General features: G+C 45.3%; 1 protein-coding gene across 1 annotated transcript in view; it reads left to right on the top strand.

The window, feature by feature from the left end:
- LOC129110086 (intermembrane lipid transfer protein VPS13B-like) overlaps positions 1–13,140 on the top strand; it is a 328,960-nt gene that overhangs the window by 297,181 nt on the left and 18,639 nt on the right. Inside the window, 5 exon segments of the mRNA XM_054622236.1 lie at positions 2,709–2,864; positions 4,838–5,104; positions 6,852–6,935; positions 7,704–7,879; positions 10,649–10,819. Coding sequence (XP_054478211.1) covers positions 2,709–2,864; positions 4,838–5,104; positions 6,852–6,935; positions 7,704–7,879; positions 10,649–10,819 — 854 coding nt within the window.

Here is a 13,140-nt window from a genome sequence, read left to right as displayed (position 1 = left end):
AAGGCCTAAACAAACTGGGGGGGATTTTTTTTTGTGCAATTAATTCCACGTCAACATTTTTTGCACTGTTGTTTTTTTGTCATGAGTTCCTTTACCCACAACGCAAATAGTACGCAGCGTAAGAAGTGTTTTTAGGGAACACAGTTGATTTTTTTGAGCTTTCACTCCGCGAATAAAACCATCAACCAATTAAGTTTTACAGAACGGACATGTTCACTCAAAGACTGTATATAAGAAGTGGACGTTGTCGTCGTGACGTCACCCTTTGGTCTGTGGACTGTAGTTTTAAAGCCCACAGCATTTTGGGGGTCGCCATCTTGGTTTTTTGCAACCAGTGAGCAAAAGTGACCATATTTGGACTGCGCTGGATTGACGTAGTGACGCAGAATATGGCTCTGATAGCAACCAGTCAATCACAATGTAGCACCTTCCTAAAGCACTCTCTGCTTTATGGTCTATTTGACTCTAAACGGACCATAATTTACAAATGAACATCATGCTGTATTGAAGAAGACTTGAAACTAGAGATTGAGACCATAAATTCATGTTCACAATGTTTACTGAGGGAATAAATCAAGAGAGAAGTTCAGTCATTTGCTCATAGACTTCTATACATCAGAGGAGTCGCCCCCTGATGGACATTAGAGATAATGCAAGTTCAATGCACTTACTCACTTTTCAGAACCAGAGGTAACTGCCTGGTCCGAACCCAGACAGCAAACTTGATTACTCCTTTAAACGTTGACTATCGCTGCGCACAACAGATCCACTCTTGCTGTTTTTACCTTTCACAATAAAAGCCCTATATATACACTCTGTAACTATTTACCAAGGGGAACGCAGAGCATTTCACTAAAAGGAAACTCAATCAAATAGTTTACAGTAGCTTAGGCTATACAACCCTTGACCTCAGACAGAGGGACACTGCTTGACCCGGTCAATAGTATCCTGGTAGTTGGTCCTCTGCCATTGCAAGTCTATTAAAACCTTTTATTGAAAAATGTTATAGCTGTCGCAATTCTGCATCGCTGCCGGTAGGAATAGTTTTTTATATTTGCATAAGTGTTTCGCATCTAGTGTCATTTACACGTCATGTCCCCTGGTGTGTTAAAGCCCTTAGGCTTTACGTTAACCTCTGCCACCTGGCTCTTAACACCACCCTGCCACTTTCCCCGTGAGCTAGTCCAACGAGCTGGAGATCTGAGAAATTATGTCATTTCCACTCAGCCGACAGGGAGGAGGGATGATCTTGAAGAAAGTGAACTCAGGCTTTGATTAAGAATGTTATTGTAAAGAAATCTGCCTTCAAACGGTGAGGAAAGACTACAGCGGAGAGAAACATAGAAGGTCCCGAACCAGGGTCCCCCGTGCTCTCTGACCTCAGGGTAATTTGTTTTTCTACAGTCAGATTGGCTAAACGCTCGGCACATTGAGACGACAGACCAAAGTGTAAATCTTCAAAAACGCTTTTCTGTGTTCCACACTAGTCGCAACTCCTCTGGGAGAGGATTGAACCCCCCCTACCCCAGTCTCCCCCAGTCGTTTCTCCTGTCTCTCTTGACTATACCGTTCACATTCTTTGTCTTTTCTCACGTCCTTCCTCCTCCCTTTTCCAGCTCTCGCAAGTTTGAAGTTGTGTTGGCAGCTGGGCTGACAAATAGAGTTCAGTTAGGTGGCAGGTCAGCGGCGCTGCCTCGGGAGGGGGGACGTTTAGATCTCCCTGCGTATTTATGATTCTGCTCCTGTATTGTGACCGTAATCTCGTGACAACACGCACATTGTTTTGACAATTCGCTTTTCCTTGTCACGCATGCGTTAAAAGGAGCACAGATGTACCGTATGCAGGGATGGACATTTGACCTGCGCGTGTGTGTGTGTGTGTGTGTGTGTGTGTGTGTGTGTGTGTGTGTGTGTGTGTGTGTGTGTGTGTGTGTGTGTGTGTGTGTGTGTGTGTGTGTGTGTGTGTGTGTGTGTGTGTGTGTGTGTGTGTGTGTGTGTGTGTGTGTGTGTGGATTTAGATGAAGGAGCAAGGCTGCAGCAATGTGCACCTTTTGCATTGCAAAGCATCTAAAACACTGGTGTGCAGACCATCGGCAGCTGTAGTTATCTTGTATCGATCTGTTGACCCTGCTGCCATGTTCTGAACCACATAACAAGAAATTGGTCAAAAACGTCGCCGTCGCAAGGTTCTTTTTGCATGTCAAACAATAGGACGCAGCTGTTTATCCCTGTCCTCCTGAGTCTGTGCTTCTGCACCCAGCCACACACGTGGATGTGCTCCACGTTGAGGTGACGGAGACAAGGCCTAGAAGGTTGAGAGCCAGGCTGTTTGCCTCTTATTTAGACGTGTGGAGAACAGAGCACTCCGCATCTAACCGCAAACACACACACACACAATGAGCTTCCACATCAGCTGTTTCCCACCGGCCGGTTTATTATGTGTGGCCCTCCAGCAGCAGGTTCAGCACCAGTAAACAGGAACTCTGTTGTCTCCCTTCACTCTACCAAAATCCTCTAAACAAAGACTGTTTACTTGCCTTTTTGCTCGTGAATAAATAAAGGGCAAGGAGACTAACCTCTGATGTCTGCTCTCTTCTGTCTCTGTTTGTGTGTGTGTGTGTGTGTGTGTGTGTGTGTGTGTGTGTGTGTGTGTGTGTGTGTGTGTGTGTGTGTGTGTGTGTGTGTTCCCGCTCCATCCCGTCCTGCAGCTGCTGCACATCTGCATCGAGGGATGGGGGAACTGGCGCTGGTCCGAGGCCTTCAGCGTGGACAACGTGGGGACACTGCTGAGGACCATTCAATACAAGGGACGCACGGCTTCACTCATCATCAAGGTGGTGCAGCTCAACGGTGTCCAGAAACAGGTACGGCTTACTGGCCGTTTGTTTTTGTATTTGTCACGTTTTTATCGTAATGAGAAGCACACAGGACATCGTAAATATCTGAGAAACAATGCAAGAAAAAAAAATATCTCTATATAGTATATTTTTTTGGGGAGCTTTAGTCTTCATCACTAGATGAAGTTCGCTCAGTTGTCATAGACTTGTCATGCTAATTTTTTTTATTTCTTGTTATAATAAAAAAGTATTAATTTTAGATTTCATATATAAGCATTAAGGTTAATCAGCATAATGATGAGTTATTTTAAGTAATAAAAGGAGAGAGACGATGTGGAGCGTTTCTCAACCAGGATTTAATTTACAGAAAAAGGAAAAGACTCACAGTACTGGCAACACATTTTAATTGGGTATATTTGTGGTGAAAATACACCACAACATTAAAGAAGGCCCAGTTTTCAACAACACCAAGAATGTAGGGACAGCATGTCGTTTTTTTGTCAGTTTTCATAATCTGTTTTTATGGCCCTCAAACAAAAGCTTATGAACTTGAAGCCACCCCATTGATACACAAGGAAGATCACAGGAAATCATAAACCAGCCGCGGTCCCCTTTTCACACCACAAACAGCATGTTTTACCATGAATGCAACGCAGAGCCGCCGCGTTCCTGAAAATGCTGAGATGCCATCGGATTACGTCGGTGACACTTTGTTATGTAAACAGTGTCAAGCGTCCTACATGTCTCCCTCTCGTCCTCCAGACAAAACAGACTCGGCCCTCTCGCATTCCTTCCCCCGTCTGTCCCAGACTTTGTTTACATTTTGTTTCCATTGGATCCCATGAAAGGGTTTGAGTGTTGGTGGCATCCAATTCACACAACATGCATCATCAGAGTGGGACGGTGGTCGCCACCACAGAGGACGTTGGCTCCCGCTTGCGCACCTCGTCTTGTGTACTTTTTGAGGGACGGGGTGGGGTTCATCCTCGATGTGTCACGCACTGTTCTTCTTTGTCCAGCTATGGTCTTTTATTGTAACGGCCTCTTTATCATTTACATTGGCAGATCACATTGATTGCTGACGTGATCTATGGAGAGATTTCTCTCATCAGAGGCTAAGGTCTCTCTCTCTCTCCAATATCAGTACCAGTGCCACAACCTGCAGAACACACACAGCCAAAACACATGCAGACATAAACAATGACACACAGTGGTGATGGCAATCAATCCTGAGCACATTTAGATGTGTCAGTCCCAGATGAGAGCTCCCTGGTGGTGGTGGCTTGGCTCAGTGTGTGTGCTTTTGTGTCCATAAATTCAAAGATAACATGCATATCTCCACACAAGTAGGGATTGTATGTACAGTACGAATATCAGTGGATCATGACTTGCTACTAAAAGAAAAGTGTTGCTTGCATATGGTACATGGAGCGATAGACAGTGACAGTGTTCAATGATCAGGCAGTTAGAAAGTGACCAGGCTGCAACCCTGCAGCTACAGAGGCAATCAGGTCTGGGATCAGTTTTACTGATCCATAATGCTTGAAGGTGGGATGCATCTCCCTGAACATGTAACCTTTCAGTGGTGACAATTTCCCCGAATGATGACTCTCCCCCATCATTGCTTAAAAAAAATTTTTACTTTTATTTTAGATTTCAACGTGGAGTGAAAACTCACTGAGGTACACAAGTTTGTTTCGTCGTAGTAATTTGTAGTAGTTTGATCTGTACGTTTTTTTGCCCCGAAGTGCTTAGTGTGCTCATTCAGCAATTCTCACACACACTTTACCCTAATATAATTTTCTTTATGAACAACCCTAGACTTAACAGTCAAAGATCTAAATGCTTTAGATCGAGAGCTTAGCCAGTTTCAAACTCTCATTAGTGTCTTGTTGAAGTTTGGAGAGTAACCCATTTTTCTGTAATGTCATTCTCAATGAACAGAGAATGTAAAAAGCATCTTTCATTCAATCCACCCCTGTAACCTTCTTCTCTTCCAGGTAATAATCTGCGGGCGGCAGGTGATGTGCAGCTACCTGACCCAGGACATCGAGCTGCGGGTGGTGCAGCACTACGTGGGGCTGGACAGCCAGACTGTGGTCAGGGAGCACTGCGACTGCCTGGAGGCCGGGGCCAAGCTGCCCTCATACGTGCTGGAGGATGCAGAGATGACAGAGCTGTGCGTGAGGGCCAGGGGGGATGAGGACTGGTCCCAGGACGTTCAGCTGGAGAGGAGGGAGAAGGGCAACGGCAGTTCTGTTGTGCAGGTACGGTATATTTAAAATGTCATTTTGAGAAAGATGCGTTTGACAAGGAAAGGATATTGTTCACAAACACAGATGGACGCACACATTGCACGCACCACAGCTTCTAACCACTCAAGCTACACACACAGGTTTGGAACCGGTGACTGGACCACCAACTGTGTCCGGATCCTCTTCTCCTGGGTGGTCACAGTGGCAGAGCTGCTCACGGTGGGAGAACAGATTGAGATCGTCCACTCAGATAGGCTTACAAAGGTCCTCCAACCCAAAACCCGACCATGATGAGAGGCAGAAAAAATACAGTTTATGCTCTCTCATAACACGGCTAACCATACGACAGGAAACACTAGCTGATACGTGGGCACAGGGAGAGGCTTTGAAGGCTCTTTCACACCGCTGGATTGGCGCCAGACAATCGCTCCTTCAGTCCGTCTCCTGCGGTTCTCACATTTCTCTGTATTTTTCTTTGTTCCCTGTCTTTGTCGGCCCCTCTGTCTTTGTTTTCTTCCTTTATAAGCTCCATGCTGTTCACAGCTAGCTGGTTCCTGCCGCTCCAGCTCCTGTGTGCGGGCGTGAACATATCTGACTCCGCTCCAACCTCTCTGCTGTTATCTGCTCTCCTCAGATCAGCCATTTGTTACACATGTGGAGGTTTGGCTCAGAATGAGAGCCTGGACTAGTAGCTGGATCCTCAGATCTTTCTATCTCTGTCCGTCTCCCGATATTTCACTCTCTCGTTTCCTCCCCCATCTCCCTCGCCCACACACTGGCTCACTCGTCTATCTTGTAGCTGTTCACTCCTCTTTCTATATTTTACTTCATCCCCTGGCATTCAGCTCGTCCACCTGTTCCAACCTCTGACACTCTCCCCTGTCTCTTTTCTCATCCGTCTCCTGATTAACCGGTAATCCATCTGTGGTAACTCCTCTTCCTCATATCTCACCTTCCTCCTCCCTAACTCTGATTTTCAACATCATCCTTTACTTTTGACAAAGCACAGGAGGTCATCTCAACCTTATCCCAGCCGTGAGTGTTTTTGGTGGATCAGGCCTATCGAGTATCTATTTTGCAAAGTTTCACTACCTAATCCCAACAAGGCTGTATTTTTTTTGTTTTTTTTCCAAGGCCCAGTCTATTAAAAGTGAATGGTGTCTTTGCTCCACTCTCTCTGCCCCCACCAAGTCCCCAGTCTGTCATAAACCAAACCGCTTGTAATGTTCCTTGGCACCCCACTTATTTAATGAGGAGCAGGGAGCGAATGGGACGAACACCAGTGACACATTAAGAGTGCTCAGCCTTTTTCGGCGTGGCATTTCAGTGTTTAAATCTTGCTAAGATTTAAGCGCTTGTAATGGCCCATTTATCCGGCGCTAGCAGTTGTCAGTCGCCTCAGCTGTGATGTTGTGTCGCAGGGCTTTAGGGAGACTTTAACTTTTAACTACTAGAAGAAGCCAGGGAACAAGGCTTTTTAGGACAAAACATGATAATGCGTTACTGATGGAAGCAGTAAACATTGTGCCTGTGAATAAAAGGCAGCACAAGGCGATAAAGTCATCAGATATCCAGATTTTGACATTGTAACCGCAAACAAAAACAATCAGGTTGCCCTTGAGTGCCCTTGATCAATCTTTTTTTCTATTAACCCTTAGCAATAATGGAAATATATGAGATTCCACATTCTACCAAGTACTGTAAGACTCAAATTCTAAGTAATAAGACTGACAATAACGGCCAGTTTGTGTCTTTTCAGGTGCCTTGCTCCAGTGGCTCTTTGCTCTATGTTTGGTGTACTCTTATCACAATTGAACCTGGCTCTCACATGCAGCAGAGAGTGGTGAGTATCCCTACTGTTCATTTCCATATTGTAACACAAAGTTGTCGTTTTGTTTCCTGATGCTCTATTTGCTTTTACAATGTGCAGGGTAAGCCACTCTTGCCAGACAGTGAGAGCAATATGTTATTGATTACTATGACCTGCCATTATTCCAGAACCACCAATAGACCAAGAAATGTCCCCTATACCCGACAGCCCGTTTTCCAAAAAGGAAATGTCCATTGCTCCAAAAACACACCCTTCTGGTGGCAATATTTTTATTTCTGCTATGGCGTGACCAGGCCTAATCTTCATTTACTCCTCATGCCAAAACCTCACCAACTAAACAAACAAAATCAACCAACAAACGCGCTTGTTTTTGGGATAAAGGGCAGTTGGATATATGGGCTTTCGGTCCAATGGGTCATTTTTGGAACTTTTAGGGTTTCAGAATAATGGGAAGTCCCCTATGAGAGAACACCAAAGCATTACATACCCATGTGCATTTCTTTTCACTTTGTTGTCATTTGAAATGAAAACAATCCCAGACCAGCCTGGCTTGTTTTTCATTGATCTGTGCTGTTGTCACACAATTTATTGCCATATTTTAAACCCAGTGTTTCTTATTAGATGAGCTGGAATTCATTGATTAGTCCAAAACGAGACACATACATGGCAGCTGAATTGTTGAACATCTAATTATCCTTTTCCCAGTTTAATTCAGTACTGTCTGTTTGTTTCAGCAGCTTGTCCCACTGATGATTGTTCTGTATGAACCCCTTGTTTCAGGTGGTTTTCAGTCCACTGTTTGTCATGAGGAGCCACCTGCCAGATCCAGTAACGGTCCACATAGAGAAGAGGAGTCTAGGGCTGAGAGAGAGCCAGCTGATATGCGGCCATGGCCACCAGGAGCCCCTGTTAAACACCGAGGCCGACCTCACCCACCACCTGACTTTCCAGGCCAGGTAAAAAAAGAACAAAAAACATGGAGCTTTTTATCACATTGAGACCATCTACAACATAGAATTGCCCAACATTTACAATACATTTAAACCCCCCATAAGGCAAAGTAGATGTAAAGTGTATAAAATAATAACTTTCTCACCTGAAGGACCAAGCAAGTAGTCTACGTGACCCTCAATAGTTTCCATCCTCACTATTTCCTCATGACCAAGATGGTTGCCGATCAGCAGGAAAATCCATGTGACATTTTAGTTCTTTCAGTCCAGTGTCATATTATGTCATCAGCCACCAGCTCCCACTGCCGCAAAGGACTGCAGAGTCTGACTCTGGTCTTCTCTCGTGGTTATTCTTTTTTATGCCTCGATGAAACAAAGATGGAGAGACACTTACTTAAGATTCTTTCGCACCACATTTTCGATTTCCGTGAGCCAACATGGAGACGTGATCCAGGGGAACCCCGGCACAGTCCAGGGGAACAGGAAGCCAGCTTGGCAGCAGCTGAGACACTGACACTCCCAACTCCAACATGTCAGGTTGGACCATAATTACACCTAATTTAGATGCAGGCCCTAACAGTGAGCAGGTTTTTTCGCCCCCGTATTGGAATGTGTGCATGCACATGTGTTCTGTGGGTGGATGAGGATGACGTGACTTCGCGTCTACTACGTGTGGTCTGCATCTGCCGTTGTCTTAGTTATCTACGTGCCAGTGCAAGTGTGACAGTTGCCACTTCATCACGGCAAGTCTGTCACATACATCACTCGCTCGGGCCCCAGTATGTCAGTGTGTGTTCACACGTTCTCATATTCTGCGTATCCTCTTGTAAGAGCCAGCTCTTTATCCAGTTTGTCGTGGAGGGCTCCGCTGAGATAAATCAGTCATCTAAATGTTTTGGTTGAGTCGAAATCTGCCCGTAAAAGAGAATGTCGTATGTGTAATTCATCTGTAGGTTGTGGAGACTAATGACATCTCCGTGGTACCTCATGTGTCATGTCACAATGGCAGATGCTTTAAGTCCAAAGTGTCTCTCAGTAACACGAGTGTTTATGTTTCTGTATGGGTGGCCCCAGGGGGGAAATGAATACCACATGTGTACATGTCGCGTCTTTGTTGTTCCTACTGTGTTTGTTATCTGTACATCTGTAATCTATGTTGTTTTATGCGGATCCATGAAAGACACGTCGCCCCTTTTGGTAGCAACTAGTGGCGATCTGAATAAACAGAGTTAACGTTGAGTGTAATTGAATCCCCTTGAGAGATTTCTTTGCTGTAACCGTTGTGTGTTTGGATGTATCTGATTTTGATTTGATTTCAGCTGCCATTAAGGAACCACAGTGGCCATACAGTGACTGGGAATATTTTTGGCCCCTGTTGTTGTAGATTTTTTTTTTTTTGTCCGTGCACCCAAAAAAAAAGTGAACTCAGAAACAACTAAATGTCTTGTCTTTCTGGTTTGCGACCGCAGCACTCCTTGTGTTTACAATCTGTCCCTTGCCTAAACTGCCTCTCACTGCCCAAACCTACATACCCCCCCTCCAAACTTAATCCATCCCTCATCTCTCTCCATCCTCAAAAACACACACACTACAAGCCACAACCGTAAACGGACCTTCACTCGCGTACACACACACATGTAACACATGCACACAAGCAACCCCCCCAACCCCAACCCCAAACCTCTAGGATGGATCCAATCTCCAATGTTCACTGGTCAACAGCTCGTCTTTCCTTCCTGTAATTACACATAGTTGTGGGCTCTAATGGACGAGGTGGAGAGCAGAGCTGCGGTCTGCGACGCAAGAGAGACATAGACGGGTCTTAGCCAGAACCGTTAAGTCCCGATTCCCTTGTACCGGCCACCACATTAGAAAACTGAGGGTTTACAATCAGAAGCCTCTTCCAGTTCCCCCCAACCCCCCTCAGGAACTGGTCTGGATGAAAAGCTTCCTGTCAACACCTTGTCAACGTCCTCTGTCTTGCCCCCGGATCCATAAGCAATAGACCTTGGTTCCTTTTATAGCACAATGAGCTCTATTAATAAACTACTGCTCTGGGGTAAGGGGGCTGCTTTGCCTCAGCCAAGTGGAACTGGATGCTGCCCAGAGAAAGAGAAGAAGCTATTACAGTTTGGATTAAGTTCTTTTTTGTTGTTGTTGCAAAGCCATAATTGACCACTGTCTGGGGCAGAGGTATCCAATAGGATTATTTACTGCTGTTTAGCTTTCTCTATGATCTTTGTGAATTAGCATTCGTAAAACAAGACTGCATGTCAGGAAGGGAAAAATCCCAAACAAAAGGGAGATTCAAGCCCATGCCGAGGTTTCAGGAAAGAAGCAGAGTTTAGCCGGAGATCACTGCGATTGTTGTGAACAGAACAATGGGAATAGTCTGCTGCTGTCAAGAGATGTCTTGTTCTTCAGTGAGATAAAAAAAAAACATAATTTCTGACTGTAGAAAAAGTAAACATGCTTCCAAGCCAGGTTTACTGACAAAAATATCAGTGGTTCACAACCGTGTGCCTTTATGGCCCCACGAGTGTGTAGGTTTTCATTTCAAGCAGTCGCTTATCACACCGTCCACCACAGAGGAGGACATAATCAAGATAAATGAAATCAGCTGGTACAGAGCCTGCTTGGCAGGAGGACCCTGCAGATTGTTGGGTTAAGATAGCACATGTTTGAGTTTACATGTCCTGCGAGGACATGTATGGATGGGAATAATACTCCTCTTATCAGCAAAATCCATAACGATTTTTGTGGTCTGTCTTTCAGGGAGGACGAAGACGCTTCCCACTGCGCCGTGCCGATCTCCACCAGCCTGATCAAACAGATCATGAACAAGAACGTAAGCGAGGACAACTTGGAGCACATCCTGGCCGACTTCTACGGTCCGAGGCCCTCCGCCGGGCCGCCGTGGCCCTACACCGCCAACGATGCTGACAGGTAACCCACCGCTTGCTGCTGTTCAGTGATCTGCATTTGTGAGAAATGCAGTTTTAGGCTTTTTACTTACACGATTTGCCTTCATTTAAACAGAATTTTGAGACGCCCGTCTATACTAGGTAGGATAAACAAGGTGGAGCAAGGCAGGATAAAGAAATAATGACACTCACATCGGGAGAGTTTATAACCAGATTCACACTCTAAACAAACATGGGTGCAGCACGACACCTTCGGATCCATTGTAATAAGTCAACATAATATAATTCAGTGCCATCTTTATTGAAGCAATTCTGCGGCAAGCTTTAAATCCCACTGTTAGATTTCATAACACAAATGTCATGGTGTGTTTTTCAGTGTGTGTTCTCTAATAGTGGGCCTCATACAGCTTGCCTCCTCAAAGCACAAAGTTGTGCAAGCGAACCCTTTAATGCGGGAGGCTTCTCTTTTTATTGCTGACTCTTTGTTCACATAATAAAACCGTTAACGGCGATGACAACGCAGAGCCGCGCATCAGAAGTCGCCCCCACGGACCGGAGATTTGGAGGCTGTCACTCACTCACAGTCCCACTTTCTCACAGGGCCTTTGCGTGCCGTTAAAGAACTTGGCACGGCTTCGCAAGAGCGTACAGTGCGCGCTCTGTACAGATGGGTGCAAATGTGGCCCGCTGTGCACAAGGGCCCATACACAATCAGGGCAGCACACGTGGATCTGTCCGCAGAAGTCATTCTGGGAATCATCTTTTGTCACAAAGCAATCACATCCTGATAGCAGCCACATGCTCTCCCGCAGGCTCCCAGTTACAAGAGAGTCCCAGTGGAAATGTCTGCTGGACATGTGGGCCATATGTCTGCCTGTGGTTGCCCTCTGGGTTTCTCTCTGCTCTCTATACGTACTCACGCACGTGGATTGTTGCCCTGCACATGTGTGCACACACATTCATAACGCTGTTGTTACATACTTACACCACCGTTCACATCGATCAACTTTAAATGTCACACACACGGTGGAGGGCTGCTATCTGGCGGGTTTGGTGTAGGGTTTCTCCGTCAGCCGGTCTCCCCCCACCAAGGGTATGCCCAAGGCCAAAAAACTTTTCCCATCGTGGAAGTGACAGTGGCAGCTAGTCTGAAGCCCAAGAATCTGCTACTTTTTGTTCAAGTGTATGAGGGGGAAACGGTCTAAGAAAAAGGGCGAAAGAAAAAAAAAAAAAAAAAAAATAGTAGGATTAATAGCACCGATTGCTATCCGTAAACATACTCAGAGCTTGGACAGCAAGTGAAAGCCACAGTTTAATATTTATATTTTTCTTAAATGTTGATAACAGGGATGCAGTTTTCCTGTTTGAAAGAGGGTTCCCGGTCTCTCTGGTACGGTGGAGAAACCAAACCAACTGCCTGGCAGGGAGCATGTTAATATTGCGTCTTAAGGGGCAGAGGAAGTTGAAAGTGGTAAACGTTATTTTTCTTTCTCTGTTGGATTTTTTAAATGACAGAGAGGCACCTCCACAATCGTTAAACAAACATCTTGTAGTGGTTGGGGTTAGAGTAAGCCCTAGCTGCAGGCTGTGTGGGGGGGGGGGGGTTCAGAGCAGTGTGCTTCTCAAAATTCACACTTCTTAAAACCTCAGCTCCAGAGTTGGCATATTTGACAGAAGCTGCTGAGCACATTTCTTTCAATTACCTTTTTTTTTATTTTATTTTCTTTGAGCTCTGTAATGTGATTTATGAGCCCCGCACTTTGCTGATCCTCGGCCTCGAGGTCAACGTACCGTTCAACCAAACGAACAGCAGTCCCCGTTCCACAGCGGAGGGAGTCTTTAGGGTATGTGACAAGCCTGAGGTGGCAGGCTGGTAGGTTTAGCTGGGTCGCCCTTTGATGGTTAGGAACTTCAGAGGGAGTCTGAGGGAACTGTTTGTTTGGCTGTGCTCTGTTTAGGGTTCACAGGACCATGATTACTGTGAAATGACTGGATGCTTGTGTGTTTCTGTCTGTCTGCCTTGTTTGTCTCCACATGCCCTTGTGTGTGTGTTCCCAGATGCCCTATCTGTTTGCATTGCATAACTTGCATGCAGACCTTTTCTTTTATGTGTATTTGTTTAGACTGTCAGTGTGTTAATTTGTTTGCATAGTAAAACAGTGCAACAATTGTTTGTTTATGTACGACACATTTCAACGCTGTTCCATACTGCACACTGTGTGAAACATGTCCATAGATGAATCACATAGAGTAGACGGGGCAAATCATATCCTTAATCTAAGTAATTGAGCATAAATGACCAGGTTGACAATAATGGTTGTTTATCAATACTGCATTACAGGT

This window comes from Anoplopoma fimbria, chromosome 20 (assembly GCF_027596085.1).
Source record: "Anoplopoma fimbria isolate UVic2021 breed Golden Eagle Sablefish chromosome 20, Afim_UVic_2022, whole genome shotgun sequence".
Lineage (NCBI taxonomy): Eukaryota > Metazoa > Chordata > Actinopteri > Perciformes > Anoplopomatidae > Anoplopoma > Anoplopoma fimbria.
Note: the sequence above shows the minus strand (reverse complement) of the source record. Positions and strands in the feature narration are given on the sequence as shown.